This window comes from Xenopus laevis, chromosome 5S, assembly GCF_017654675.1.
Source record: "Xenopus laevis strain J_2021 chromosome 5S, Xenopus_laevis_v10.1, whole genome shotgun sequence".
Classification (NCBI taxonomy): domain Eukaryota; kingdom Metazoa; phylum Chordata; class Amphibia; order Anura; family Pipidae; genus Xenopus; species Xenopus laevis.
The window spans coordinates 76,776,979-76,804,713 of NC_054380.1; the positions used below are offsets into that span (position 1 = coordinate 76,776,979).

Below are 27,735 nucleotides of genomic sequence, written 5' to 3' on the forward strand. Positions count from 1 at the left end.
GTGGCAGGCGCCCCTTATAAGTTAAAAACAAATTGGGGCCCCAACAAAATTTTTTTTTAAAAAAAAAACATTGGTGGTAGGGGCCCCCTTATAAGTTAAAAAAAATTGGGGCCCCAAATTTTTTTTTTTAAAAAATAAAAAAAATAAAAAAAACATTGGTGGCAAGAAGCCCCTTACAAGTTTGGGGCCCCAAAAAAAATGTTTTAAAAAAAGATTGGTGGCAGGGGCCTATAGAATATTAAAATAATACATTGGTGGCCAAATTGCTGTTTAGTAGAATTGAACTCATGGCTTCAGCACTTCAACTTTGCCTCCTTTCGTGACTTCGGGTCTTTTCACCGCTTCAGGACTTCAATTTCGGCTGTTTTCGTGACTTCAGGTCTTTTCTGCGCTTTGGGACTTCGGCTGTTTTCGTGACTTCGGGTCTTTTCGGCGCTTCGGCTTCGGCTTTTCAGCACTTCCGCATTCAGCAACGCAGAGGCAAGACGTACGGCTTGGGCGCTCGTAAGGGGGGCCCGGGTCTTCAAAAAATGCAGCGCCGCCGGGCCCCCCTTCATGCCCGGGCCAGGTACGCTTGTCCCCCCCCCCCTGACGGCGGCCCTGTAGATGGGTGTACAACAGTAAGTGGGGGAAAAAGTGAGAAATATAAAAAAAAGACAAGTTTGACAAAAAAACAAATGTGCAATAAAGTAAATGTTGTATCTGGGGATAGGCAAAGGCTCTCTCTCTTGAACACAACTGGAGGTCCGCAGCAGGAAGGCTCCCAGTCAGATCAGCACCAGCAGAGAAGAAGGGGGGTGGTGCTGGGAGGCAGGATCTTTTACCCCAGAAGCAGCCACGTGTTAGCTGTCATTGGCGCTGCTTGGGGTCACGAAGGGGGGGGGGTGATCGGTGGGGCCAACAGGCGACTGAAGACCCGGAGCTTGTTGCCTAGGGGGGTTGCCAAGTGATCTGCGGCTTTTCCTGGCAGTGCAAGCCCCAGATCGCAGAAGGTATTCAAATTGGCCTGAAACCGTACAAGGTACGTGTCAGGGTAGTTGGCGTATCTCGCGGTTGGGTGGGTGGTCAATCGGTGGGGCCAGCAGGGGATCGAGGGATATCATATTAAGTGGTCTATTAAAGAATCTCATCAAACTGGAATATACATTTAAATATTGCCCTTTTACATCTTTTACCTTGAGTTCCATTTAAGATGGTCTGTTTGCTGCCTCAGAGATCATCTGACCAGAAATACTGCAGCTCTAACTGTATCAGGAAGAAGTGTGGAAGCATACCTCCCAATTGTCCCTTTTTTCGGAGGGACAGTCCCTCTTTTGACAGCTCAACCTGCAGTCCCTCATTTGTACTGGAAAGTCCCTCTTTTCTCTGCCAGAAAAAGAAACAAAGTTTCTCACTTAATAGGCTTTTAGCAGAGAGCCCAGAACACCTAACAGGTGCAAATAAGATACTTTGTAACAATTTTGAGACACAAAACACAGTTAAGATAAGGAGAAATATTTTCAAACTTTCATAACCTGCCAAATTTTGTAAAACAAACATGGTAATTAGGGGGTGTGGCCACAGAAAGGGGTGTGGTCAAAAATTGCTGCGCTACGTGCGGAAAATTTTTTTTTGTCCCTCTTTACTTCCAAAATGTTGGGAGGTATGGTGGAAGTAAAAGACAGAACTCTGTCTGTTAATTGGCTCATGTGACCTAACATGTATGGTTTGTTTGTGTGAGCCGTGAATCCTACAATCCCAAGAGGCGGCCCTTATTTTTTAAAATGCCCATTTTCTATTTATGATTAACCAATGGCACATACTACTAAAATAGTATTTTAGCAGGGGGTGCAATTGGACCAGGGCCAGCACCCCCTCCGGCAGCTCGCGCACTGCCGATTTCCAGCCACATCGGCTGATTTCGGGTCAAATAATCTGGTACGGAGGGGTGCGGGGGCCCGGTGGCACCAGGGCCTGCCCCCCTCCAGTTACGTTACTGTATTTTATTCTGAAAATGGTTTATTTATCTGAGCTGTTTTATGCAATATCTTTTTATAGAGACCTACATTATTCGGGTGGTATAGTTTTCCTTTCACATACCCTGTCGCACTGTTCATGAGATACAACTATCATACCTCCCAACTGTCCCTTTTTTGGAGGGACAGTCCCTCTTTTCACAGCTCAACCCGCAGTCCCTCATTTGTACTGGAAAGTCCTTCTTTTCTCTGCACTGAACAGCCAGAAAAAGAAACAAAGTTTCTAACTTAATTGGCTTTTGGCAGAGAGCACAGAACAGCTAACAGGTGCAAATAAGATACTTTGTAACAATTTTGAGACACAAAAACACAGTTTAGATAAGGAGAAATATTTTCAAACTTTCATAACCTGCCAAATTTTGTAAAAGAAACATGGTAATTAGGGGGTGTGGCCACCGAAAGGGGTGTGGTCAAAAAATTGCTGCGCTACGTACGGAAAAATTTTTTTGTCCCTCTTTTTACTTCCAAAATGTTGGGAGGTATGCAACTATTATTAAACCAATCATGTGAATTAAAAGAGCATTTACATCGCGGGAGAGGTGTGATAACTCATATTTGTAATATATACACACACACATATATATTTGTATAGAAATTATTGATTTAGCTTGTTTTTAAAGGCGTGGTCTTTGGTTCTGGTAATTCCCTCGGAGCAAGTAAGATAATGAAAAAAAGGGAGGGATTTCGCAAACCAAATATCAAAGTTGTTCAGATTGTTTGTTTAAAAAAAAAAAAAAAAAAAGGACTCTTTTCCCCTCTCTCCTCCAGTGCTTGGCGGAGGGATACATTACTAAGCTCTCTCGCTCCTCTCATTCTGGCTTGTTGTTTCCTCCTCCTCCCTCCGCCTGGCTTTGCATGGTGGAGAGCGCAGGCTTCCCTATTTTTCTTTTCTGCTCTAAACCCTGACAGTTCCAGAGGCAGGGCCCGGGGATCCGCTCCGGCGGTGGTAGCGAGAGTAGGAGTGAAGCATTACTAGGAAGGGGGGATACGCAGCTACCCCAACATGTCCTCTTCTAACAACCAGCACAGCACCGAGCTCAGATCCGGTATGTGCGCCCTCACTGCCCCATCCACCATTTCTAATAAACACTATGAAACCGGTCTATACGTGCGTATGTATGTAGCCGTGTAACCTGTCTGTTTTGTGTGTCTTTGCAGAGCTCTATTTCCTCATTGCCAGATTTCTGGAAGATGGACCCTGTCAGGAAGCAGCACAGGTATAAAAGAATCCGAGGGAAGGGGGTGGGTCCGCTGTTAGTACTCCTTTTTCTGTCATGCACCCCACTTTTTGAGGGATCCGCTACGGGAATTCTAAAGAACATGTTGTGACTTTTTTTTTGTATCTGTTCGCAGGTTCTGATCCGAGAAGTGGAGGAGAAGGAGGTGGGTAGCACGGGCATGTCACTAAGGGAGTGGGGGTGGTGGCAATGGCGGGGGGCACACTGAATGCGCAGACAAGCACCTCCGAACCTATTGCTGCGCCCCAGCTTTTGTTGTGCAGTCTATAATAAAGCGAACGAGAACCCCCTACAGGCTCTGATGGTGCCGCTCCTCCCCTTTCCAAACGCAGCAGCATTTCTTTAGGGGCGGCTAATTGTTCCTAATTTTAGGGGGGCTTGTAGGTCAAGTTTTTCGCTGAAACCCCACGGAGTAGTGTGTTTGGGGGGAGTAGAGGATTCCCAGGGAGTAGCCGCTTTAGGAATGCGCTGAGCTCGGGTTAGCCGCCTGGACTGTGCAGCCTGCGCTCCAACTCTAAATAGAAATCTAACCGGACTTTATTTTTTTAGAATGTGAATTGACCAGGAGAATGTCACTTTTTTTTAACGAGATGCCTTTCCGTGTTTTGTATTATTATTACAGTTACTTCCGAAAAGGGTAGACTGGACGGGGAAAGAACACGCGAGGACTTACCACAATTTGGTGAGACTTTCTTACAGTGGAGAAAGTTTGTTTTTTATTACCTTATATTGTCACACAGTGAAATAAATTGAATTTCCCGCATTTTTCGGTGCTTGCCACTGAGCTGTAACACGGGATTGAAGCCGTACAGCTGGGGCTCCCCGGCAAACGACAGGCTCGGACACACGGTGAAGGGACTACACGTTGGATATTGGGGGTGAATTTTACGTTTGAGGGGTTTGAAACGCACACGGCCATGAGTATTGAGGTGCTGGAAATAAAAGAGACGTCATAAATGTTGTGCAGAGAAAATGTGGAGGAAGGGCAGGGGAGGAGCTTGGAGGGGGGAGAGTGCAGCTTTCTGTGTATCCACACACTGCCTCAGGCACAGCTACATTGCAGCCTGTCACACACTGCTTACTTAGCTGAAATCAGCACTTATCTTTCTGTAAAGCAAAATGCCTTCTCTTTACCATGAAAGTATACACGCAGTACTTTATTTCCAACCCTTCCTTGTTTTGGTCACCCTGTTTTTCCCTGCCGTCCAAGAAGAATGCATTGTTGGTGATAATTTAGTTGTATTAACCATGTCACCCTCCTATTTGGCTTGTTGTTAAGGTAATGGCAGTCACGTTGGTTTCTCTGTGAATTTTGTCAATGTCAATCTGTGATGGCTTTTTCCGATACAACATTGCTGTTCTGTTTACTTTGGTTTTAATTAAAGAAAAAAGGTTTGCCAGGCAGCTTCAGTAAATTTAGATTTTGCACTGTTTTAGGTAGTTTGATCCTTGGTGTTTAAGTGCAGGGCTAAACAGTGGATTCATAAATAGTGTTTCCAACAATTTTAAGTAACGACTTTTTAATGATTCATGACCCCCCTCAGCTCATATATACACTTAAATAGACAAGTCTGTCAGTACACTTGCACATATCTAGTATGCACGTATATGCATTGTGTGTGTGTGTGTGTATGTATGTGTATATTTCAAAAGGGACCCACACTCTGGTTTCTTCAAAAACATAAAGTTGTTTATTTAATCATCACAGTGCTTCCAACGTTTCGACCCCCCTTGGGGTCTTTTATCAAGACCCCGAGATCCTTGATAAAGACTCCGGGGGGGGGGTCAAAACGTTTGAAGCACTGTGATGTTTAAATAAACAACTTTGTTTTTGAAGAAACCAGAGTGCGGGTCCCTTTTGAATATTTATATACATTGATTTGGCTGAGCACCTGGGAAGTGAAAACACGGGGCAGAGTGCGGGTACGTGGAAATCGTCTCTTCCGCAGTATGTCAGGATGCAGAATTCAGCACATGGGCTTTATTTATGAATATTATGCAGTAAACCATCCTCGGCTGTTCAGAAAAGGATAATTATGACCTTTCATCCTGGCAGGATTGTTCAACTTGGTAGAAAGAGTCCCGATGCTCCTCTGTTTGCAATTAGTGTGGCAGATTATCCGTTTGAATGATAGTGTATTTGTACTTAAAGGGGTGGTTCATCCTTTAGTAAACTTTTAGTATGTAATTGAATGGCCAATTCTAAGCAACTTTTCCATTGGTTTTCATTATTTATGTTTGTTAGTTTTTATAATTATTTGCCTTTTTCTTCTGATTCTTTCCAGCTTTCAGATAGGTGTTTGCTCACCCCATCTAAAAAGCAAATGCTCTGTTAGGCTACACACTTATTATGACTGCTTGCTCATCTTTCTAGTAAGGCCCTCTCCTATTCATATTTCAGTCTTTTATTCAAATCTGCATGGTTGCTAGGGAAATTTGTTTCCTAGCTATGTTAGTTTGGAATCAAACTACCAGATTGTTTATAATGCAAATTGAAAAGTTGCTGAATAAAAAGCAAAATAACTCAAACACCTTATGGTATAGACTGGCCAATTTGAAGCAACTTTTTAATTGGTCTTCAATATTTTTGTTTTAGTTTTTTTCATTATTTGCTGCTTTCTTCTGACTCTTTCCATTTTTCAAATGGGGGTCACTGACCCCATTAAAAGCTAACTTAAAGGTGAACAACCCCATTTAATTTTAGAAATAGTGTTTGAGGTTTGGGCAATGTTAGTTTAGCACAGCATACATTATTGGTAGAAAAAAAAAATGTGTGTTGGTGTTATTTTTCCTTACCTCTCAGCTGGGTCACTTGTGTTTTTTTTATGTTTTTTTTGGCAAACTAAATATCCATTTGAAATAAAACTGACAGAATAAAATGATTATATAATCATTTTCTTCAGTTTTTAGTCATGTTTTGCCGTTTCTTTTCTCAGATTTGACAAGATATTGGTTAACCCTATGCCTGCTAGGCACTTTAAACTCTACAGCTTTAGCTGTCAGGAACTTGACTGCCAACACTGTAGAATTTGTGTTTTTGTGCTACTTTTTGATCGGTGCATACCACTTACAATATTACAATTCAATTAAAATGAAAAATATTATTATGAAGTTAATTCATTCATGGGATCTGTACGCTTTAAACAGAAAACCTCAATTATGATTATTGTGTTTTTTTTTTTTTTTTTTTAAATTGAGTTGAGCATTTAATAGTGTGTAGCATTGTGTAATCTTAAGCTTATAACATTTTTGTATAACTGTCCAATATGTATTTTTAGGTTTTACTTTTTTAATGTTGTTTATTGTTATTACCTATCATCATTAGGCTAACTCATAACATTCTTATTTATACTGCTGTCTTAACATAGTCGGTGGGCCTGGTATTGGTTGGGACAATAGTTTAACAACATTACATTTATATTTTAGATGCTTGTTGTATAGTGGTAAGTAAATTAAATTGTATAAAACATGCAGGATTTGCATGGCGTATAAAGCCCTCAATTGGACTAAGCCCTCTTCCTTAGAACTCATATTGGGAATTGCACTTTGCAGTGCATTCTATAATACCTGTAACAAATCAGACACCGCTAAGCTATTTTCTTTTTAATATAGTTTGATTACAAGTCCTCTGTTGTGATTGTGTAGAATGTTTAGCAGACCTGCTTTTTGGTAATTGTTACCTATGCTATAATCCATAAATGGATAAACTACTATATTTACACATACTGTGATGGAATTCATAACCTCTCCTGCCCACACCTTTGCCATGTCCTTTAAGATTATATAACAAGCTTTCAATCTGAATATGTACTCTTTTGCATTTAGGCTAATGTGGGACCAAGGGAATACTACATTATGTCATTTAAGTGTAAATCGTTTAGTCCAATATATGTGTACTGTAGTATTTGTGTTTTTTTTGCTAGCAGAAAGAAAACCTTTAGTAGCACTCCCTTCTGCCTTTTTAAATCATAGGATTGTAACATTTTGTCACGCTCGGTCCCTGGGAGACTGAAACAAAATGTATGCAAAATAGGGCTGTGACTGCTAAAATATATATTTGCTGTTGCTGGACTGAAACTGCAAAACATATACAGTATTTTGTCTTTGTGAAAATGACTTGCTTTTTATATTCCACCTGGTTTTGTAGTTTTATATAGGCTACTAAAAATCAGAGATATCCTATTTCATCATTGTCTCTGGGGATAATCAGTCCAATTATCAGCAATTATCATTGGTGTTTTCTTGCTTATTCTTATTGCATAGTAACAGTTTGAAGCTGTTTATTGTTCTTGAAAGATGACAACACTGGTAAATAAAGGTGTCCAATATGTTTTTGTTTCCACACAATGCTCTGTCAGTAAATATTTAATAATGGTTTATTAATGTTTTTAAAAACATGGTGATGGTGCCCCTTGTCATTTTGGGTTCCAAAAAGTCTTTTAGCTGTCAATTTTCTTTATAGTAAATCTAACGTTTTTCTGCATTCTTTTCTTGTATTCTCTTCAGTGATACTTTCTTAATGCTTTAGAGTGCAAAGTAAGATATCCAGCCCCCTGCCTCTTCTCTGTTCTCATGCATTAGTGTAGCTGCATAGATAGACTGCTTTTGTTTCATTACCAGCATACTGTACTGCTTTCTTGCCTTCAGCCATATTTCATTTAATTTCATCATTTATTTATATAGCGCTGTCAAGATACAGTGCTTTTCTACACTTTGTAAAGGTCTGTTGGCAAAAGACTATATAAGGCAGAAGGAATTTCAGTCAGACACCTGTTACTGGATTGTAAGCATTAAGTGTGTGGTTGACACTGCTTTTTGAGTGGGCAAATGTACATAGGTATGATTTAGAGAAATAATACAGATTAATGAAGTGCATTCCAAACATGACTACAAAGGAGAATATTCTATTACCACTCCTCAGAGTCGAGTCAAGTCAAGAGTGAGTTTATTGTCATTTCATCCATATATACATTTGTGCAGTACACAGTGAAACGAAACAAAGTTCCTCTAGGACCAGGGTGCTACACACAACATAGATGTACCAGACAACAGACAAAAAGTGCAAAAATATGCAACTCCTCTTATATAGAATATAAGTGAGGTGCAATTAACCCAAGGGTACACCCACAGTACGTACCCAAAAACGCAAATAGAAAATGTGGACATGCACACTCAAAATATTTTTTTTTGATGATTTAGATTTAGAGCAATGTTTTACCTCTGTACATGTTTATTTTAGTGTAGGAGAGCAAAAGCATTTGTGGGACAGCTAGTGTTCACAGTGCATTGTATACATATGAGTGGAGTAGCAATTTAAAACTTTGCATGGCTATACTACTGAAAGAGGGCAAATAGCATTTTTGAAAAAGGCAAAGGGGCCTCAAGGAAATTGGGTAAGGAGATAAGTAAGGTAAGTGAGTATGACGTTGCACTGATTTGTTTTTTTTAATTTTAGTAGCTCCCTGGTCCTGTCACACAATTATAGGATTATACCCCACCATAAATTCTGTTGGTTTTACGCGTGATTTGATTTGAGTCAGGAGACAACCCCATGTGTTATAAATAGTGGAAAATTTGCCCAGGGCCACTAAACTATAACATATTTGTTTTTAAGATGGTGATCCGTAAATGCTACCTACTGTAAGGGATTAGGTCTGTATCAAACTTTGTCCTTTTGCATGACCGTGTATGTATGTGTGTTCACAGGTGTGGGATCCATTATCAGGAAACCTGTTATTAAAAGCTCAGAATTATGGAGAAGTAATTTCCCATAGTTCATTATAATGTAATTATTCAAATTGATTTTCTTTTTTTCTCTGTAAAGTACCTTGTACTTGGTCCAAAAATGCACTAATCCATATTGGTGTCAAAACACTTCTGCCACAGTCACATATAATGCACATTGTTTTTGGGACCGTACCTGCAACAGGCATTCTTACACGCTTGGACACGCTACCTGAGCCGCGACCCGCTGACCATCAAGAATCAGGAAGTGCTGCATTGTAAACCGGAAGTGAAATCATCAGAAGTAGCCGTGACCAGAAAAAAGGAGTAGATATCGATATTGTGAGGACCCGCGGCCCGACCCCCGTGTAAAAGGTGTAAAACAGGAAGTGCTGTCATAAACCGGAAGTGACGTCATCTGAAGTAGACATGACCAGAAAAAAGGAGTAGATATCGATATTGTGAGGACCCGCACCCGGAACTTCTATTCATAACCCGCAGGGTACCGCACATTTTTGCGGGTAACCCGCTGGTACCCGACCCGCTGCAGGACTCTACACTGGGGCGCCCAGCCAATCGGATGACTCTCCAGCCCGTAACTGGGCTGGATAATGTCACAGACAGAAAAACAGGGGAAGGATTTGTCTCATCCCCCTACAGTACAGTATAACTTACACGGTTCATTTTAGTTTACGGTACCTGTGACCAGTACAGGTAGATTTTTACAGTTCATGTATTATATTCACAGATACTGTATATTGTTGAAACTTCTGTGTTTTTCCACCTAACTATCCAATATCTGCACCGTGGAGAGTCTATTAACTAAGGAATAGATATTCGTTTCTCCGGTACTGGTTCATGGTCTGTTAAAGGGGTAGTTCACGTTTGAGTTAACTTTTAGTATGTTATAGAATGGCCAGTTCTTCAGCCGTTTTTAAAAAACATAATCTGTTTTTTGCAGTTTTTGTGAATTATTTGCTGCCTTCTGACTTTTTCCAGCTTTCAATGGAATACTGACTGCAGCAGCCCATAAGCTATTGCTCTGTGAGGCGATTGTTGTATTTTATTTATTTTTCTGTTTCATCCCTCCCCTATTCATATTCCAGTCCCTTCTTCAAACCACTGTCTGGTTGCTAGAATAATTTGGACACTAGCAAACAGTTAGTCGTTCAAAACTGGAGAGCTACTGATAAGCTAAATATTTTAAAAACGGCAGCTAAAAAGAAAGACCAATTGCAAATTGTCAGAATATCACTACGTTGTAAGAAATTTTAAATTTAAGGTGAGCAGCCCCTTTAAATGGGTGGTTCACCTTCAAACAGATAGATCACCGGAAATAACAAATTTTTCCAATGACTTTCTATCTTCTATTTGTGACTGTTTTTCTAAAATTGAAGTGTAAAGTTTCATTTTTCACCTTCTGAAGCAGCTCTGGGAGGGGGGGGGGTCGCCGACCATGTAAACTGTTCTAAATGGATTCATTTAATTGATACATTTCTTATATTTGTCCTTGCTGAGCAGAAGCTCTGGGTTTCATTACAGGCTGCTGTTAGAATCGATACAATAGTTGCTAATACTCCAGAGATGCTGCTGAATGTTGCAAAATTGTAACAGTTTAGAGTGCACCTGAATTACTGAGCTGCCAGACTGAAACACCAGAGACCGGAACATTCAATTTTAAACGTATATTTTGGAAAAACAGTAAAAAATAAATAATGGAAAGTAATTGAAAAAAGTCTTTATTTCTGGTGAACAATCTAAAAACAACTGAATTGAAAAAAGTGTTTGGAAGTTGAACAACCCCTTTAACCGTTTTTTTTTTTAAATTTTATTTATTTATTTATTTAAAGTTCAATTTTGGCCTCTGAAAAAGAGTAATTTAAAAATAGTTGTGAGAAGACCATTTGCACTGTGTAACGTGTCTGCCCTATATAAATAAATGATCATTTGTTTAGTTTCCATCGGTGAGCTGGATGACTTATATGTGATAGAGCTTTTTAATATGAAGCACAGTGACACAAACACATAATCATGCATCTATATGCAATTATGTACCAGGTACAAAATTGAAACTGCTAACTTCTTATCTTTCTGCTCTGGTATGTGCACACAAACTTATGTGTAACGTAAATATGGACGTGACTTTAGGGATGTTCGTTTTTATCCCTGAGAATGCACTGAATGCCAGATTTCATTTGAAATTCAACCAAATCTGACCCTTTTTCAGACTTTTGATGAATCCAAGTGTTGAACTGAATCCTTGTGACTTTATTGTTGCAAACGAATCCTTCATGAGAGATTTGGGTTTCAGCCAAATCCCAAGATAGTAGATATGGTGCATCCCCAATTTTTTGTAATCCCAAGAGTCTTTGCTTTACATGTAAACACTCCTAAATTATTTTAAACTCCTTGCACCACTAGCAGCTGGACTAACCTTATAAAGATTTCAGCACAATAAAACTATGACTGGGATCAGGATGAGCTAACAGCAGTAATGCAAAAGTCTGAGATGACTTGATGCAGTATATTTTACCACTACAACATTAACATATAACATTTTGCAACCGTGCATATTACAGGAAAATGCGATCGCTGGACATTTCCTAGCCCACAAGGCCAATACGTTTTTGAGTTTATCGCTAAAGTACATGCAGATTTATAAAGTGTGGTTATACTCTAGGTGAGCTAATGATTTTGTATGTTTATGTCATCCAACAGTTCCGGACCTTATTGTATTGTTTCTGTTTCCCTGTACGGCAGCTAGTGAGTTTCTCCAAAACTTGTCCAGTCTGGTTTTAACTACCGTAACTGTATATCCAGCGTAGGGGTTTTCCATGCTTTTGCGATCGTTCGTTTAGCTGTTGAGAATTTGACTATTGTTTTAATTACAAAAAATATATTGTTGCACTGAGCTAAAAAGGCAAACCGGGAAATTGTAACTATCTTGCAACATCCTAAAATTAAGTAGCTTCATTACCAGTGAAAAATTGTTGTTATACTTTATATAGCCCCAATACATGTGCTCAACGATTTACAAGAATTCTACCTCAGTCGTATCAGTCCATTCCCCAAAGGATCTTATGGTCTAAAGATTAGCAAAATTCTATTCCTGGCTATTATCTGTGCACCGGTAATTAAATGCAGTAGCAAATTTCCCTCTGTACCTTGTTTAGCTCAATAAATGAAAAAAAATAAAATAATTTTCTGTGTTCAAAATGTATGTTCATTGCACTCATGTTAAGAATGGGATATGCTTACAGATATTCTTTCCCAACCAAAAAATGTTTTGGCTTAGTGAGGTTATACTAAACTTTTCACTGGCTGTTAATGGACAGGTGAACATTAATCTAATGTAGCTTACTGGCAATTTCTGTAGAGGAAATAAAGACTGTATTTTGTACCCTAGAACATGGGCACTATCTTCCGTTTCCACTAAGGGACTGCTTACACTGAGATTTTGGCTGCTGTGCAGTTGGTCAGTCTGGTATCCTCGCCAACTGCGCTGGAAAGCTCTATAATTTGCCAAAGTGAAAGAAGGATATCTGAAGATACAGCAGATGTCACCCAAGAGCTCTGCTGCACAACTCTGCATGGATACGTTTGTGTTACATTTAGGGACAATTAATTACTTTTAAGTAAAGAGCTATACGGACAGGAAATGGGTAGGGGGGTTTTCGTTTCCTTTTAAGGTCTACTTAACTATTTTGAAATTAATTGTGTATTTTAAAAATGTAGGATTTTCTGTGGTCAGCTTATAGCAAAGGGGCTTTTATAACAAACAAAATGCATGCAGTGCAGTAGTTTAAGTGCTAGACATGAAAATCTTATTTCACAAGTTAATTTTTTCAGTCTCTGTGTACCATAAAGCTGGGTAAACATATGCAGATTGGGCATCAAACTGTTCAAAGACACCTTTATATTTATGCTTTTATCTTTTTAACATGTTTAAAATAAGATGCTGTTAAGTGTAAGCTTTGAGGTGAGTTTTAGAGTTCCAGAAATTTTCCTAAAATCCTTAATTTAGTATATCTTTGCAGCTAGTTAGTTTGGAGCAGGATTTTTTTATCTACCCATTCGGAATTTGTCAATACATACAGGTATGGGATATGTTATCCGGAAACCAGTTATCCAGAAAACTCCAGAGTTATGGAAAGGCCGTCTCCAATAGACTCAATTATAATTAAACAATTAAAATGTTTAAAAATGTCCTTTTTCTCCAATAATAAAAAAGTACCTTGTACTTGATTTGTATTGGTTTGCTGGAAAGATATGGGCCAATAAAATCACTGCGGTGTTTTTGGACTTCACCAATCAACAGTCACACGGATCGTGTACAAATGGAGGAAATTCAAGACAATTGTAATCAAAGATCACTCCAACGGCAAGGCATCTACTAGTCCAAGAGGTTACAAAGGAACCCAGGGTAACTTCTAAGCAACTGAAGGCCTGGATCACATTGGTTAATGTTGATGTTCGCGAGTCCACCATCAGGAGGACACTGAACAGCAATGGTGTATATTGCAGTGTAGCAAGGAGAAAGCCACTACTCTTCCCCCCCCCCCAAAATATTGCTAACTGTCTACAGTTTGCTAAAGCTCATGTGGACAAACCAGAAGGATACTGGAAGAATGTTTTGTGACTGGATGAAGCCAAAATAGAGGATTCCATTGGGAGAAAGCAATACTGCATTCCAGCAAAGAACCTTATCCCATCTGGGCTTGCCATCATTGATGGAACAATGAATTCTGAACTATACCAGAGAACTGTAAATTAAAATGTCAAGACATCTGTCCATGAACTAGATCTCAGACGACAGTGGGTCATATAGTAAGGCAACGATTCTTAACACAAACCATTCTACCAAGCGAGCAGTTCATGAGAGGAAACCCACCAATGTCCAAGAGCTGAAGCTGTTCTTTATGGCTGAATGGGCTTAATGTCCAAGTTGATGTGCACGACTGATCAACAGTTATCGCAAACATTTAGTTGAAGTAATTGCTGCACAAGAACGTCACACAAAATACAGAGTGAAAGTAAACAAACCATAGTGTGTGTGTATATGCAAATTATATATATATATATATATATAATTTGCATATACATACAGTGGTGTGAAACTATTTGCCCCCTTCCTGATTTCTTATTCTTTTGCATGTTTGTCACACAAAATGTTTCTGATCATCAAACACATTTAACTATTAGTCAAAGATAACACAAGTAAACACAAAATGCAGTTTTTAAATGAGGGTTTTTATTATTTAGGGAGAAAAGAAATCCAAACCTGTGTGAAAAAGTAATTGCCCCCTGAACCTAATAACTGGTTGGGCCACCCTTAGCAGCAATAACTGCAATCAAGCGTTTGCGATAACTTGCAACGAGTCTTTTACAGCACTCTGGAGGAATTTTGGCCCACTCATCTTTGCAGAATTGTTGTAATTCAGCTTTATTTGAGGGTTTTCTAGCATGAACCGCCTTTTTAAGGTCATGCCACAACATCTCAATAGGATTCAGGTCAGGACTTTGACTAGGCCACTCCAAAGTCTTCATTTTGTTTTTCTTCAGCCATTCAGAGGTGGATTTGCTGGTGTGTTTTGGGTCATTGTCCTGCTGCAGCACCCAAGATCGCTTCAGCTTGAGTTGACGAACAGATGGCCGGACATTCTCCTTCAGGATTTTTTGGCAGACAGTAGAATTCATGGTTCCATCTATCACAGCAAGTCTTCCAGGTCCTGAAGCAGCAAAACAACCCCAGACCATCACACTACCACCACCATATTTTACTGTTGGTATGATGTTCTTTTTCTGAAATGCTGTGTTACTTTTACGCCAGATGTAACAGGACGCGCACCTTCCAAAAAGTTCAACTTTTGTCTCGTCGGTCCACAAGGTATTTTCCCAAAAGTCTTGGCAATCATTGAGATGTTTTTTAGCAAAATTGAGACGAGCCTTAATGTTCTTTTTGCTTAAAAGTGGTTTGCGCCTTGGAAATCTGCCATGCAGGCCGTTTTTGCCCAGTCTCTTTCTTATGGTGGAGTCGTGAACACTGACCTTAATTGAGGCAAGTTAGGCCTGCAGTTCTTTAGATGTTGTCCTGGGGTCTTTTGTGGTCTCTCGGATGAATTGTCTCTGCGCTCTTTGGGTAATTTTGGTCGGCCGGCCACTCCTGGGAAGGTTCACCACTGTTCCATGTTTTTGCCATTTGTGGATAATGGCTCTCACTGTGGTTCGCTGGAGTCCCAAAGCTTTAGAAATGGCTTTATAACCTTTGAAGTTGAACTCAGGTGTGATAAACCACAGTTAAGTTATTTTTTAACAAGGGGGGCAATCACTTTTTCACACAGGCCCATGTAGATTTGGAGTTTTTTTTCTCCCTTAATAACGTAAACCTTCATTTAAAAACTGCATTTTGTGTTCAATTATGTTATCTTTGACTAATAGTTAACGTTTTTTTTTTCGTTCAATAGTTTTTATTGAAGAGATTTCCAACAAAAGGAGGGGGATACAGAAGAAAGAAAGGAGGGGGGGTATAAGGCAAAACAAAGGGAAAAAAAAAAAAAAAATTGCAAAACAAATAAAGGTGAGGGGTTGCCACACAGAGGTTGCATAGAAATATCAACAGTCATGTAGCATGTCAGCACAGAACATTTACACGCTATGAAGTATAAAATGCCATACAGTAATATGCGGTATCGGAGAGTCAAGAATTATAGGGACTGCCCATTACCTAGATTTACCACAGTATTCCTATATGTCATTGTTGCACATCTAACTGAATGGTCATCACAAGGAATGGTTTATTGATTTGGGGGCGGAATAGCCTGGTTTCTAAGAACATGCGGTGAATATCTAGCCCTCTAGCAGGTACCCTGGCTATGTTGTTTGTATGTATCAGAGTCTCTAAATAGAAACCACCGTAGCCATGTGTCCCTAAAGGATTGATTTTGTCGTTCAGTTCTAGCTGAGAGTTCCTCAAATTTTTCCAGCTCGTTAACCTTACCTAGCCAGTCCTTGAAGGAGGGGGAGGTAGTTGTCTTCCATCTACTTGGGATAAGAATTTTAGCAGCATTAAGCAGACATCTTTCTAAGGCAGAATCGGGAGGTGTCTCGGACTGGTCTATCTCAAGATTCAATAAGGAATGGGCCGGGGTACGCTCTACTTCTCGGCCCAGTAACTGGGAGCAAGCATCCAGGATTGATTCCCAATAGGGTCGTAATAAAGTACAGTCCCAGAAAATATGTAACAGTGTGCCAACATCTGATTTACACCTCCAGCATACGTTGTTGGCTGTTGGATATATCTGCTTCAGTTTCTGGGGTGTGTAGTACCACCTGGATAAAAGTTTGTAATTCATCTCTTGAATACGGCAGCATCGCGAACTGAAAAGCAATGCCTTTATTCCATTCCTGACATCTTCTTCTGAAAGTTGCACCGCCAATTCCCTTTCCCAAGCTTTGATAAAGTTTAAGTGCGTTATTAAGTCCCGCTGTGTTTGGAGACCATATAATGTTGAAATAGAGTGTGTGGGAGGGTCAGGTGCTAAGCACAGTTGCTCAAAAGACGTAAGGTTCCTGCCCAGGCCGGCGTAGTTAACGGTTTTTGATGAGCAGAAACATTTAAGTGTGACAAACATGCAAAAGAATAAGAAATCAGGAAGGGGGCAAATAGTTTTTCACACCACTGTATATATCAAAAATTGGCTATTTAATCCATAAATGCCTGACACTTTAAGGGTTTAAATGTGCAAGAAAATCTGACAAAAACATGTTTTTTCTCTATTCATTGTGTTTCTATTTTGGTTAAAAAGGTATGGGATCCGTTATCCGGAAACCCATTATCCAAAAAGCTCCAAATTACTTAAAGGCTGTGTCCCATAGGCTCCATTTTATCCAAATAATCAAAATTTTTCTCTAATAATAAAACCGTACACTGTTCTTGATCCAAACTAAGCTATAAGTAATCCTTATTGGAAGCAAAACCAGCATATGGGATTTATTTCATATTTACATGATTTTCTAGTAGACCTAAAGTATGAAGGTACAAATTAGAGAACGATCCGTTATCCAGAAAACCCCAGGTTCCTAGCATTCTGGATAACGGGTCCCATACCTGTATTAATGAAGATATTACTAAATAGATTTCCTGATATTTCTGTAGAAGGCAGAATTCAAACTCCACAGCTGGATAAAGTACTTTTTTTTTTTTTTTTTTTAAAGGAAAGGTTAAGAATAAATTATTCATGTTAAAGTGTAATTTGATCATGCAAAACAACATCTTAATTAGTCTCACCTGGTAACTTCTTCAGGGAAATCACTGTGAAAAATAAATTTAAAGATAACCTTGGAAATTCTGCTTAGGGCTCAGCAGCATTTTTTTCTGTGCTCCCCTGCATCGAGTTTAAATGTGTTCAGCCGCAGGGGAGCACAGGCCCAGACATAGCCGACTCTTCCGTATTGGCACACATTCGCATGTAAGGGCTAATTTTGTATGGAATCTACTGTTCAGAATGCTTGGGACCTGAGATTTTATAGGAAAAAAGGGTCTTTCTATACAAAAATATTGCTCGGATTTGGTGAGCACCAAATCCTGTGCACAATGAGCATCAAAATGTTTAGTGGACATTCATATTTTGGATGTTTTTCCTTGGATTTAGGATGTTTTTTCTTTTTATAGAAACTGCTACGTTCAGAAAAGCTTTGATGTTTGTTTGAAAGACATGGTTAACTACTTTGCATTCGGCAAAATGTGTACTCTTCAAATATTTATGGTTTCCTGGGGTAAACCTAATGCTCCAGGATTTTTTGGCTTTGGATTCTAAAGTATGTCATGTTCTACTGTAGTTTTCCTCTGTAAAAAAAAAATCCTCCCAGGAAATGCCCCTAAAATGAGAGAGCACAAAATGTCTGACACTGAGTATAAATTAAATGCAAAATACTGCTGGCACTTAAAGGAACAGTACCACCAAAAAAAAAAGGGATTTAAAATAAGGAAAATATATTGTACTGTATCCGTGAACTGGTAAAACTGGTGTGTTTGCGTCAGAAACTCTACTATAGTTTATATAAACAAGCTGCTGTGTAGCCATGGGTAAAGCCATTCAAAGATTAAAAAGGAGAAAAGGCGCAGGATACACAGCAGATAATGGATAAGCTCTGTCGTATAAAATGGGATTCTCCAGCACTTATCTGCTATTTACTGTTTATCCTGTACTTGAATGAGTGCCCCATGGCTACAAAACAGCTTGTTCATATAAACTTTAGTTGTGTTTCTGAAGCAAACACCGTGATATTACAAGTGGAGGGCAACAGTACTTATATTTTCATTCCTTTAAAACACTTTCATTTTTTTAGTGTTCCTGTTCTTTTAAAGGGTTAAGAGACCTCGAGGAGACTCATCTCTTCTAAGAATGATGGCACGTGGGGTGCTTTGTCACTGCTCTCCCTGCAGGTAACAAATGGCTTTTCATTCCCATAAACACAAATTTTTGTAGGTAAAACACTCATGTCCTGTAACTGTTAGAAAATGTTTTCGCATGCCAAAAGAAGGCACTATATACCCACACTGTGAGACAAAGAACATACATTTTTTATGAGTGGATATTGGAAATGTGCTTAGTTACTTTTTCATTGATTATGCAAAAGAGTAAATACATTTTCTTTAAAGGTGTATTCCCCCCCCCTCCCCCACACACAAGTTCTGTACTGCCTGCACTGGGACATGATTCAGATTGATGAACGAGTGCCCTGGCTCACTGAATCCAAACCATTCTACACATGGAAGTGCTGAAGCATAACTCCCTTCATTGAGAGTTAATACCTGGTGTGGAGACTTGTGTACGCAATAGGCTGTTCTTGCAAACATACTTTTTGTTTACTCTTAAAGGAGAAGGAAACTCCCTGGGCGCAAAACCCCTCCCCCCTGGCCTACCTGTCCCCCTGGGCAAATGCCCCTAACTTGTTACTCACCCCTCTGTGCAGGTCCTGTCCACGGAGTTCACAGTCGCCATCTTTGCCCACGCGTCTTCTTCCTGCTTTGACCGGCGTCTTCTGGCGCATGCGCAGTAGGAACATTTACCGGTACGGATCTACTGCGCATGCGCCGAATGTCACGAAGTTTTCCGATTTCACTTTATGACATTCGACGCATGCGCAGTAGATCCGTACCGGTAAATGTTCCTACTGCGCATGCGCCAGAAGACGCCGGTCAAAGCAGGAAGAAGACCGCATGGGAGAAGATGGCGACTGTGAACTCCGTGGACAGGACCTGCGCAGAGGGGTGAGTAACAAGTTAGGGGCATTTGCCCAGGGGGACAGGTAGGCCAGGAGGGAGGGGGGGCAACACAGGGGAGGGGGAGGGGTTTTGCGCCCACGGGGTTTCGCACCCACGGGGTTTCCTTCTCCTTTAACTGTAGTGTAGGCTCTGCTAGTCCCCAATTCCTGCAGGGGAATCAATTTTCTCTATGATCATATTCTGCCATATAAACCATTGCTTTCTAAACTTGTGTCTGCTGGCGTTGCAGTGTTTTACATGGATATAAAACCACCTGAAGGATTTTGGAAACAGTGTAACTTGTCATTTGTGCGTTGTATTATCCGAATTGGGTTCTAAGTAACAAGCCACAGGGTTTTGTAACTTCACTCCTATTAATGCTTTGTATGCGTTTCCTTAATTTTAGGGTTTTGTTTTTCTTAAGAGCTTAATAAATTCATAGGGACATTCTTCTTCGGGAGTAAAAAAAGGCATGCAGCACCTGTCTTCTACTCCCAACCCCATTACTGTGCTGGAAGTGTTAAATGAAAAGAAAAGGTAGAATCACTGAAGGCTGTTACGTTTTTAGACATGCCCAAGGGATATAGTCAATTACTTCTGACTTTGGGACTTTGCATCCAAAAATACACCAGTCCAGGTTCTTATATTCTCAGGATGTGGTGCTATAGTTTCCAGCTTTCCTTATCATCCTCACAGTGCTACGCAATATGTTGGCGCTATATAAATACATGTTAATAATAATATTGTGCCTTGGACAAGTGCAAGCATGGTACAGACATTCTGATTTCTGTATTGCACAAGTTCAGAGGATCCTAGTCCACTGGGTGGGTACCGTATGTCAGTGTGGTGCTTTTTTGGAAGTGGAGGAGCACCAACCTGGGGTCTGAAGTAAGCAAAATTAAATACCCTGTTACAGAGATTGCTGCTCCATATGTGCATTAGAATCTGTAACGTGCTCCTATCTTCTTGTTGAAAGTCTGTCCCTGTGTTTTTCTGGCTCTAATGTGTCCCGTTACCCGTATGTTATCACATATGGTACATAGCACAAATGAAGTGTTTATTAAATGTTCTGCATAGAGACGGCATTTGTTTTGAGCTGTGCTGGGCGATCCTCTATGCGGTTTAATACAGGTATGGGATCTGGCAACCTGTTAGACTCAATTTTAATTAAATAATTAAAATTATTTCCTTTTTCTCAGTAATAATAAAACAGTATATTCTACCTGATTCCAACTGAGATATAATTACTCCTTATTACAGAAGAAACAATCCTGTTGGGTTTAATTAAGCTTTACATAATTTTTTAGTAGACTTAAAGTATGGAGATCCAAATTACAAAGATCCCTTACCAGGAAAATCCCAGGTTCTGAGCATTCTAGATAACAGTCCCTTACCTGTACCTTTAACACCATTATAATCCTGCTATTGTGGATGCATTTTATGTACTTCTGGGTGTCACTTGTTACATAACTACTTTATGTGAATTATTAAATTTTTGGCTAACCATATTAGAAATATTTTGTATTTTGCACAGCCTATCTATTTACACAGTTTTTATTTTCACACTGAACTGTTCCTTTAATGTTGCTATTCAGCCTAGTTCATTTATGCTCAGAAGTTATGGGTGCAGCTAAATCTTAAATTGTCTCCAAAGTTCATGGGCATGTCTTCATTTTAGTTCCATAGGTATCTGTGATATAAAGCACAGAAAGACTTGCATATTTACCATTTGTCACTGATATACTACTGATATATACTACTGTTTCCATAAGGCATGTTATATATTAAAAGTAAGTTGCTACTTTGAAAGCTCAGCCAATGATAAACAAAACTCCAAACTTTTTCATATGACTATCTATCTGCTGTGTAACCGGAGCCTTTTCTCTTTTGAATGGCTGCCCCCATTGTTACACAGCAACTTATTTATATAAACAATAGTAGTTTTTTCTGAAGCAAACACAGCAGTTTTACCAGTGCAGGGCAACACTGGTTGGCATCTGCTACATTGTTTCAAGGCCAGACGTGGCATTTTTACGCTGCATTTATAAAAAAAAAGCTCCGTTGGGCGTGGATACGCCACTGAAACCACACGCTATTGTCAACATGTATTTTTCATGCGTTTTTCAGGACGTAGGTTTCTTTTCCCAACATGCGCTTCTCATTGTTCTCGCTCCCCATAATTCTGCTGGCTGAAAATAGAAAAGCTATTTAGAAATAGAAAAGCTATTTACATGCAAAATGGAGCAGGAATGATCGTCAATACGAAACGTAATTATGTCACCGGCCTAATATGCCGTAAAAACGTATATCTTGCGAGAATTTGGACGCCTTATTTATAAAATACGCAGCGTATTTATGTAAAGTGTGGTTTCAAACTTGCAGATCCCATAGAGTCTATTGATTTGGCATTTTCTTGACATATTGGAGTTTCTGCTTGAAAACACCAATATTGACGTCCCGTGGTGGATTTTGGCTTGCAAGCGCCCTGTGAGAATTGGCATAGTGTGTTTTCCATTAGTTTCAGTTGTAGTGCAGTTTATGCGTATTTATGACCAACGTAGCTTTTTTAAAAATGCAACATAAAAACTAGGGATGCACCGAATCCACTATTTGGGATTCAGCCGAATCCCCGTATCCATGGTGAAAGATTCAGCCGAATACCGAACCGAATCCGAACCCCAATTTGCATATGCAAATTAGGGTCAGGCAAGGAAAAAGTGGAAACAATGATTTCCCTACCCTCCCCTAATTTACATATGCAAATTAGGATTCGGTTTGGCAAGGCACAAGTATTCAACCAAATCCTACTGAAAAAGGCAGAATCCTGGCCGAATCCCGATCTGAATCCTGGATTCGGTGCATCCCTAGTTAAACCGCCACGTCTGGCCTTGCCCTTACAGAATATCAGGGGAGAAAACAGATGCACTTTCAATCTTTAATTACATTTGCAAATAACTTAAAGTAATTGTAAAAACTGCATTGAAAAATGTATTTCAGTAGGCAATATTAATATTATATACACACCATTCATATGCAAGTAATTTATATTTTTAATTTTCTTTTCTAGTGTTCAGTGCCTGACTCTTTGTCTTAACAGATCTGACCATGTGTGTCCCTTTTATAGTTCTCAGTGCCCAGATAGTCGTAAGAAATTGCATTACATAACCTCTACCTGGCATATTTGTTAATCTTATACTAATTGCACAATAAGCAACTTGAATTTAGCTTACTACAAATCCGAATGTCTTACATTTTGTTTCCTGCAATAGGTGAAATATTATCGACACTTGGCACCTGACCATTTACTAGAAATATGTCGAAGGATAGGACCTCTTCTGGAAAAAGATGTTCCTCAGAGTGTCCCGGGCATACAGACCCTTTTGGGTGCAGGGCGACAATCTCTGCTTCGCACAAACAAAAGTATGCAAAAAATGCTTTGTTTTTTTTCCCCAAGCCTAATGTCTTCCTATCGCTGATTTACATTTTTCTGTTGCCTTTTTGCTCTGTAGGTTGCAAGCATGTTGTGTGGAAGGGATCAGCTCTTGCAGCTTTACATTGTGGAAGGCCTCCAGAGCCACCCATAAATTATGGAAGCCCACCAAGCATTGGTAAGGCATGTTTGATTCTGTTGTGTTTTATTTTTTGTGCTTTTGTTATTTTATCTTTATATAGTTTGGTCCATAAATCTTTGGACAGAGACAACTTTTTTCTAATTTTGGTTCTGTACATATGAATGAAACAACTCAGATGCATTTCAGCTGCAGACTTTCAGCTCTACCTCAGTGGGTTGAACAAAAAGATTGCATAAAAATGTTAGGAACTAAAGCCTTTTTTTGTTCATACCAATACTCTTTTCCATATTGACTTTAGCTTGTTTTTTTTTTGCAAGATTTATTGGCCTCCTTATACGTGACAAACTTTACAGCCGTTCCCAGGTAATATGTTGCAGGGATGCAGTTACTACTTTTCCCTCTGATAATTACATTATTTAATGGAAAATTACATTTAAAGTTACAATTAGTCTGTTTGTCTTGTAACAGAAGGATTTCCCTAGCTGATAAACTGTATGCCCCCCCCATGACCCCTTACTAATCCCACTACCCAGTCTACCCTAGCTACACCACAATACTCACCCACTCTCTTGCCAAGTTTAAACACCCTCCAACCTCTTAGCCATTCTTTCCCCTAGCACAGCAGACCCCCGTCCACTGAGGTGCCATCCATCACAACTAAATATCAGCCCAGTGCTCTAGGAATTCAAACCCTTCCTTCCTGCAACAAGACTTTTTAGCCATGCATTTAGCTTCCTAAGCTCCCACTGTCTTCCTAAACTTGCACGTAGCACAGGCAATTTCTGAATAAATGACATTGGAAGACTGCCCTTAATCTTTGAGCCTAGGTACCTAAACTCATTATTTAACATCTACCATTAATTTTGTCATTAGTACCAGTATGCACTAAGACAGCGGTCATGGGTCATGCCCAGCCCCACCCAATAATTTGTCAACTCGATCAAGCACAGTTTTACTGCACCTTTTATTTACTGCAATCCTGAGGAAGATTTGCTGATCTAAATGGTTGAAGGATTGCAGTTGGATTCTTAGATAATACATAAATGCTGGGTGAGACCTGGTGGGGGTCTATAATACAAATTTTTGATTTATGCACTTTAGTAAATAATTATTACTGTGATCCTTAAATTCTCCAATAAATTGTCATTACCATGGCACTGTGGGGTTTAAACTTATTATAAGGCAGTAACTATTTATATTTCACTCAGAATGTAACATTTGTTCATGTCTAGGCACAAAAAAATCCTTTCTTAACATTTTTTTATTAGACCTGCGAGTTCCGTCCCTTAACATTTGCAGATGTGGTTTCAGGGCTTTAGAACACGGAGACATTTTTGACATTTTTTTTCATCAGTTACACACAGCCACCAATCTCACCCTGGTCATATTTTCTTTTTTCTCTTCACTTAAGGAATACTTTTTGTTTCTTAACAGAATAACGAATGTTTTGTAGAGACTTAAATAAATGTACTTATTGGAACAATGCCTTCAGGTGTGGAAGGGATTACATGCAGGTCATTAGATGCAAATTGTGAAGAAAGTAAAAGAAGCTGAAACTTGTTCTTGTACAATTGCAAGTGCCTAAGAGGTTAATATTTTATGTATTCAGAATAATTTTCAATACTAATATTTTGAGTCGTTTAAAGGAAAACTATACCCCCAAAATGAACACTTAAGCAACAGATAGTTCATATATTAAGTGGCATATTAAAGAATCTTACCAAACTGGAATATATATTTAAGTAAATATTGTCCTTTTACATCTCTTGCCTTGAGCCACCATTTCGTGATGGTCTCTGTGCTGTCTCAGAGATCACCTGACCAGAAATACTACAACTCTAACTGTAAAAGACGCAACTCTGTTAATTGGCTCATGTGACCTAACATGTATGGTTTGTTGGTATGTTTGTGAGTACAGTGAATCCTACGATCCCAGGGGGCGGCCCTTATTTTTTAAAATGGCAATTTTCTATTTATGATTACCCAATGGCACATACTACTAGAAAAGTATATTATTATGAAAATGGTTTATTTACATGAAGCAGGATTTTTAAATATGAGCGGTTTTATGCAATATCTTTTTATAGAGACCTACATTGTTTGGGGGGTATAGTTTTCCTTTAACAAATCACTGATCTACTTAATGTTCATATTTCTGGATCTGGAAAAAGTGATACATATTCAGTAGGGTCTGTCTGTTTGGTTTTCAGCATTGTGAAACCTGAACAAAAAACAGGCCAATAAATGAAATACATTTAAAAATAGATATTTGCATTATTTTTTTTCTATGAACATAGCTTCGTTATCATAAAAAAAGCAAATCAGTCAGACATGAGGAATTGTTTTTTAAAATTAAGAATGCAGTATTTTCTGGATAACTGATCCCATATATTTAATTAAAAGGTAGGGCTTCACAGTCACAATATTGATAGAGATAGGATGCCACCCAGGTGGTTTTAAATGGGACATCCCCATTGGTGGATGGTGATTTTTTTTTGTTGGTAGGCTAAAATTTTTTATCTATCTGGGCATACACACAGACTTACCAACAATATATTCTTTTTTTTAATCACACGCCTGTTGATAACGCTATAATACTAGACCCAGAATGTGGTTTGTAGCATTGCCGAGTAACCGTAAAAACATTTTATTGATGTTGCTAGTCTTTTAAGGTTGAGTTTTATTTTCTACTCCATTCAGTCCTATAGCTCTCCCTCTCCATAAGCACCTAATGTTAGATGGATTCCATACCAACAACTACCTTAAGGAGGCCATAGACACACAGATCCTATCATCGCCAAATGAGCGGATCTTTCCCCGATATGCCATTAACAGGCATGGCAATCTGATCGTTCGGCCGTATGGCCGAACGATCAGATTACGATGTGCCATGGGTTCCGGTGGGATCGGTCGGGTCAAAATCAAACCTGACCGACCAAACGACCAATCTCCGCCGGACGAAAGATGTCGGCACACGCGACACACGATCCGAAAATCGTACAAACAATCAGATTACCCCCGATATAGCCGTGCCTGTTAATGGCATATCGGGGAAAGATCCGCTCGTTTGGCGATGTTGCCAAACGAGCGGATCTTTGCGTCTATGGCCACCTTTTACACTCAGCTCCCAAAATGTCAATTTTTTTCAGTCCCCACACTTGTTTTTTTCTATCAGATTCCAGCATGCCCGGCGCTTGTCAGCATCCACCCTAGGAATAACCCCTCCAGCAGAATTAAAAGGGCTATCTGGTTCACTTTGTCTAGTTTAAAACACTGTAAAAATAGCAACGTAGTTTTTTTAAATCATGTGTATTTTCTAAGAGCCTTGAAAGAACAAGTATGTTTTTTATATTGTAGTGTATTGATTTAAGTCCCTCTCTTGTTCAAGCAAACACATTTTTTGCAAGAAAGCTGAATGGAAACTACCAGTTTGAAAACCTTGTACCAACAGCTGTTTACCAGCACATGAAAATGCACAAACGAATTCTAGGCCACCTTTCCTCTGTATACTGTGTAACATTTGACAGAACTGGCAGAAGAATTTTTACGGTAAGTGCTTGGATGTTACCTATCATTTATCCATGAATCTACTGAAGTATGCTTTTGTATCTATAAATGCATGCTTTATATTTGAAAACTGCATGGACAGAAAATTTCTATTAAAAAAATTGCCTCGTTCTACAATTAGTAGTTTATTACTAATTTTTTTTTTTAAAAAACTAAAAGAAAATAAGTTAATGGCAAGAGGGAACATTTTGCTCTACACACATATTCTGCAGTCCTATTGTTGTTTGTAACCTATTCTTTGTGTATTTGTAAACTGATGTTGAAAAATGTTTCATAGTTTCTCGGCAATAATTGGTTGATGTTTATGATGCGTTTATACTTTCTTGCATGCGATTTCAAGCATATTTTTGCCTCCCACTGCTTTCTTGAGCAGAACAAAAAATGTAAACTTGTGTATACCGAGTTACTGTAAAAATTATCTTTATCATTTTAGGTACGTTGGTGTGATGAGGGATTTGTAAAATATCAATTCTTTTATCCACCTCCATGGAAAGGACTGAAACCAAAAATATCAGTGGCACGTTATTATATTCTAAGAACCTATAAGTTTTAGCTAGATCCATGATTCTGTTTCGAAGAATCAGGTAGAGTCCTGCATGGAAACAGCATTTTTATCTGCTTGAACCCTCTACCCAACCCACAACTGCTTTATCTGTAACAGAATCTGTGTCCAGTTGACCATTAAAATGTGTGGGCAGGGCAGAAAAACATGTAAAAAAATGTGTGAAGGACTACTTGCAATAGACAAGACCAGCAACCCAACCTGCAGACCAACCAACCCGCATCTATACCTGCATCTAAAAGTCCTACCTGCTGACCCACTGCAGGGCTCGAGGCAGGGACTTCCCCTTTAGTGCCTCGCTCGGGGAGGCACATTCATCATGGGTCGAAATTTGATTTCATGTGATTATTTTTTTTGAATTTGCATGAATTAAATTTTACGTGAAATTTGATTGGTGGGTTATTTATGAAAAAAATCGAATATGTCAAACTGGTCTGAAAACTTGAATCTAATTTGATTCTAATTCGACCAAACTAGATTCAAGCTTTTTTCCATGAAAAAAAGGACCTCTCCCATTGACTTAAACATGAATTCGGCAGGTTATAGGTGGTGAATAGTCAAATTCCAATTCTTAAAGGACCATAGTATTTTATTTTAAGCAATCTATTTTAAGCAAATAGTTTTAATTTTTAAAAAATGGTTTCCGTTTTCTCTGTAGTAATAAAAGTACCTTGTACTTTATGATAACTAAGCTGCATAAATAACAGTGGGAAAACAATCCTATTTGGTTTATTTAATGTTTAAATTTTAGCAAAATTAAATTAGAAAATTAAAACCCCAGGTCCCAAGA

At 39.1% G+C, this 27,735-nt stretch overlaps 1 protein-coding gene across 3 annotated transcripts in view; it reads left to right on the forward strand.

Moving 5' to 3' along the window:
- Positions 1-2,781: 2,781 nt before the first annotated feature.
- Positions 2,782-27,735, forward strand: part of phip.S (pleckstrin homology domain interacting protein S homeolog) — a 107,348-nt gene continuing 82,394 nt past the window's right edge. The window contains exons 1-7 of one of the 3 annotated variants that reach the window (XR_001935949.2): positions 2,782-3,061; positions 3,174-3,232; positions 3,369-3,398; positions 3,876-3,935; positions 22,514-22,664; positions 22,754-22,852; positions 26,205-26,365. Coding sequence is in view for 2 of the 3 variants with exons in the window: in XM_018265475.2 (XP_018120964.1) it covers positions 3,019-3,061; positions 3,174-3,232; positions 3,369-3,398; positions 3,876-3,935; positions 22,514-22,664; positions 22,754-22,852; positions 26,205-26,365 (603 nt within the window). In the remaining variant the exon portion in view is untranslated. The remainder of the gene's footprint in view (positions 3,062-3,173; positions 3,233-3,368; positions 3,399-3,875; positions 3,936-22,513; positions 22,665-22,753; positions 22,853-26,204; positions 26,366-27,735) is intronic. The other 2 variants (XM_018265475.2, XM_018265476.2) reach the window with 2 other exon arrangements.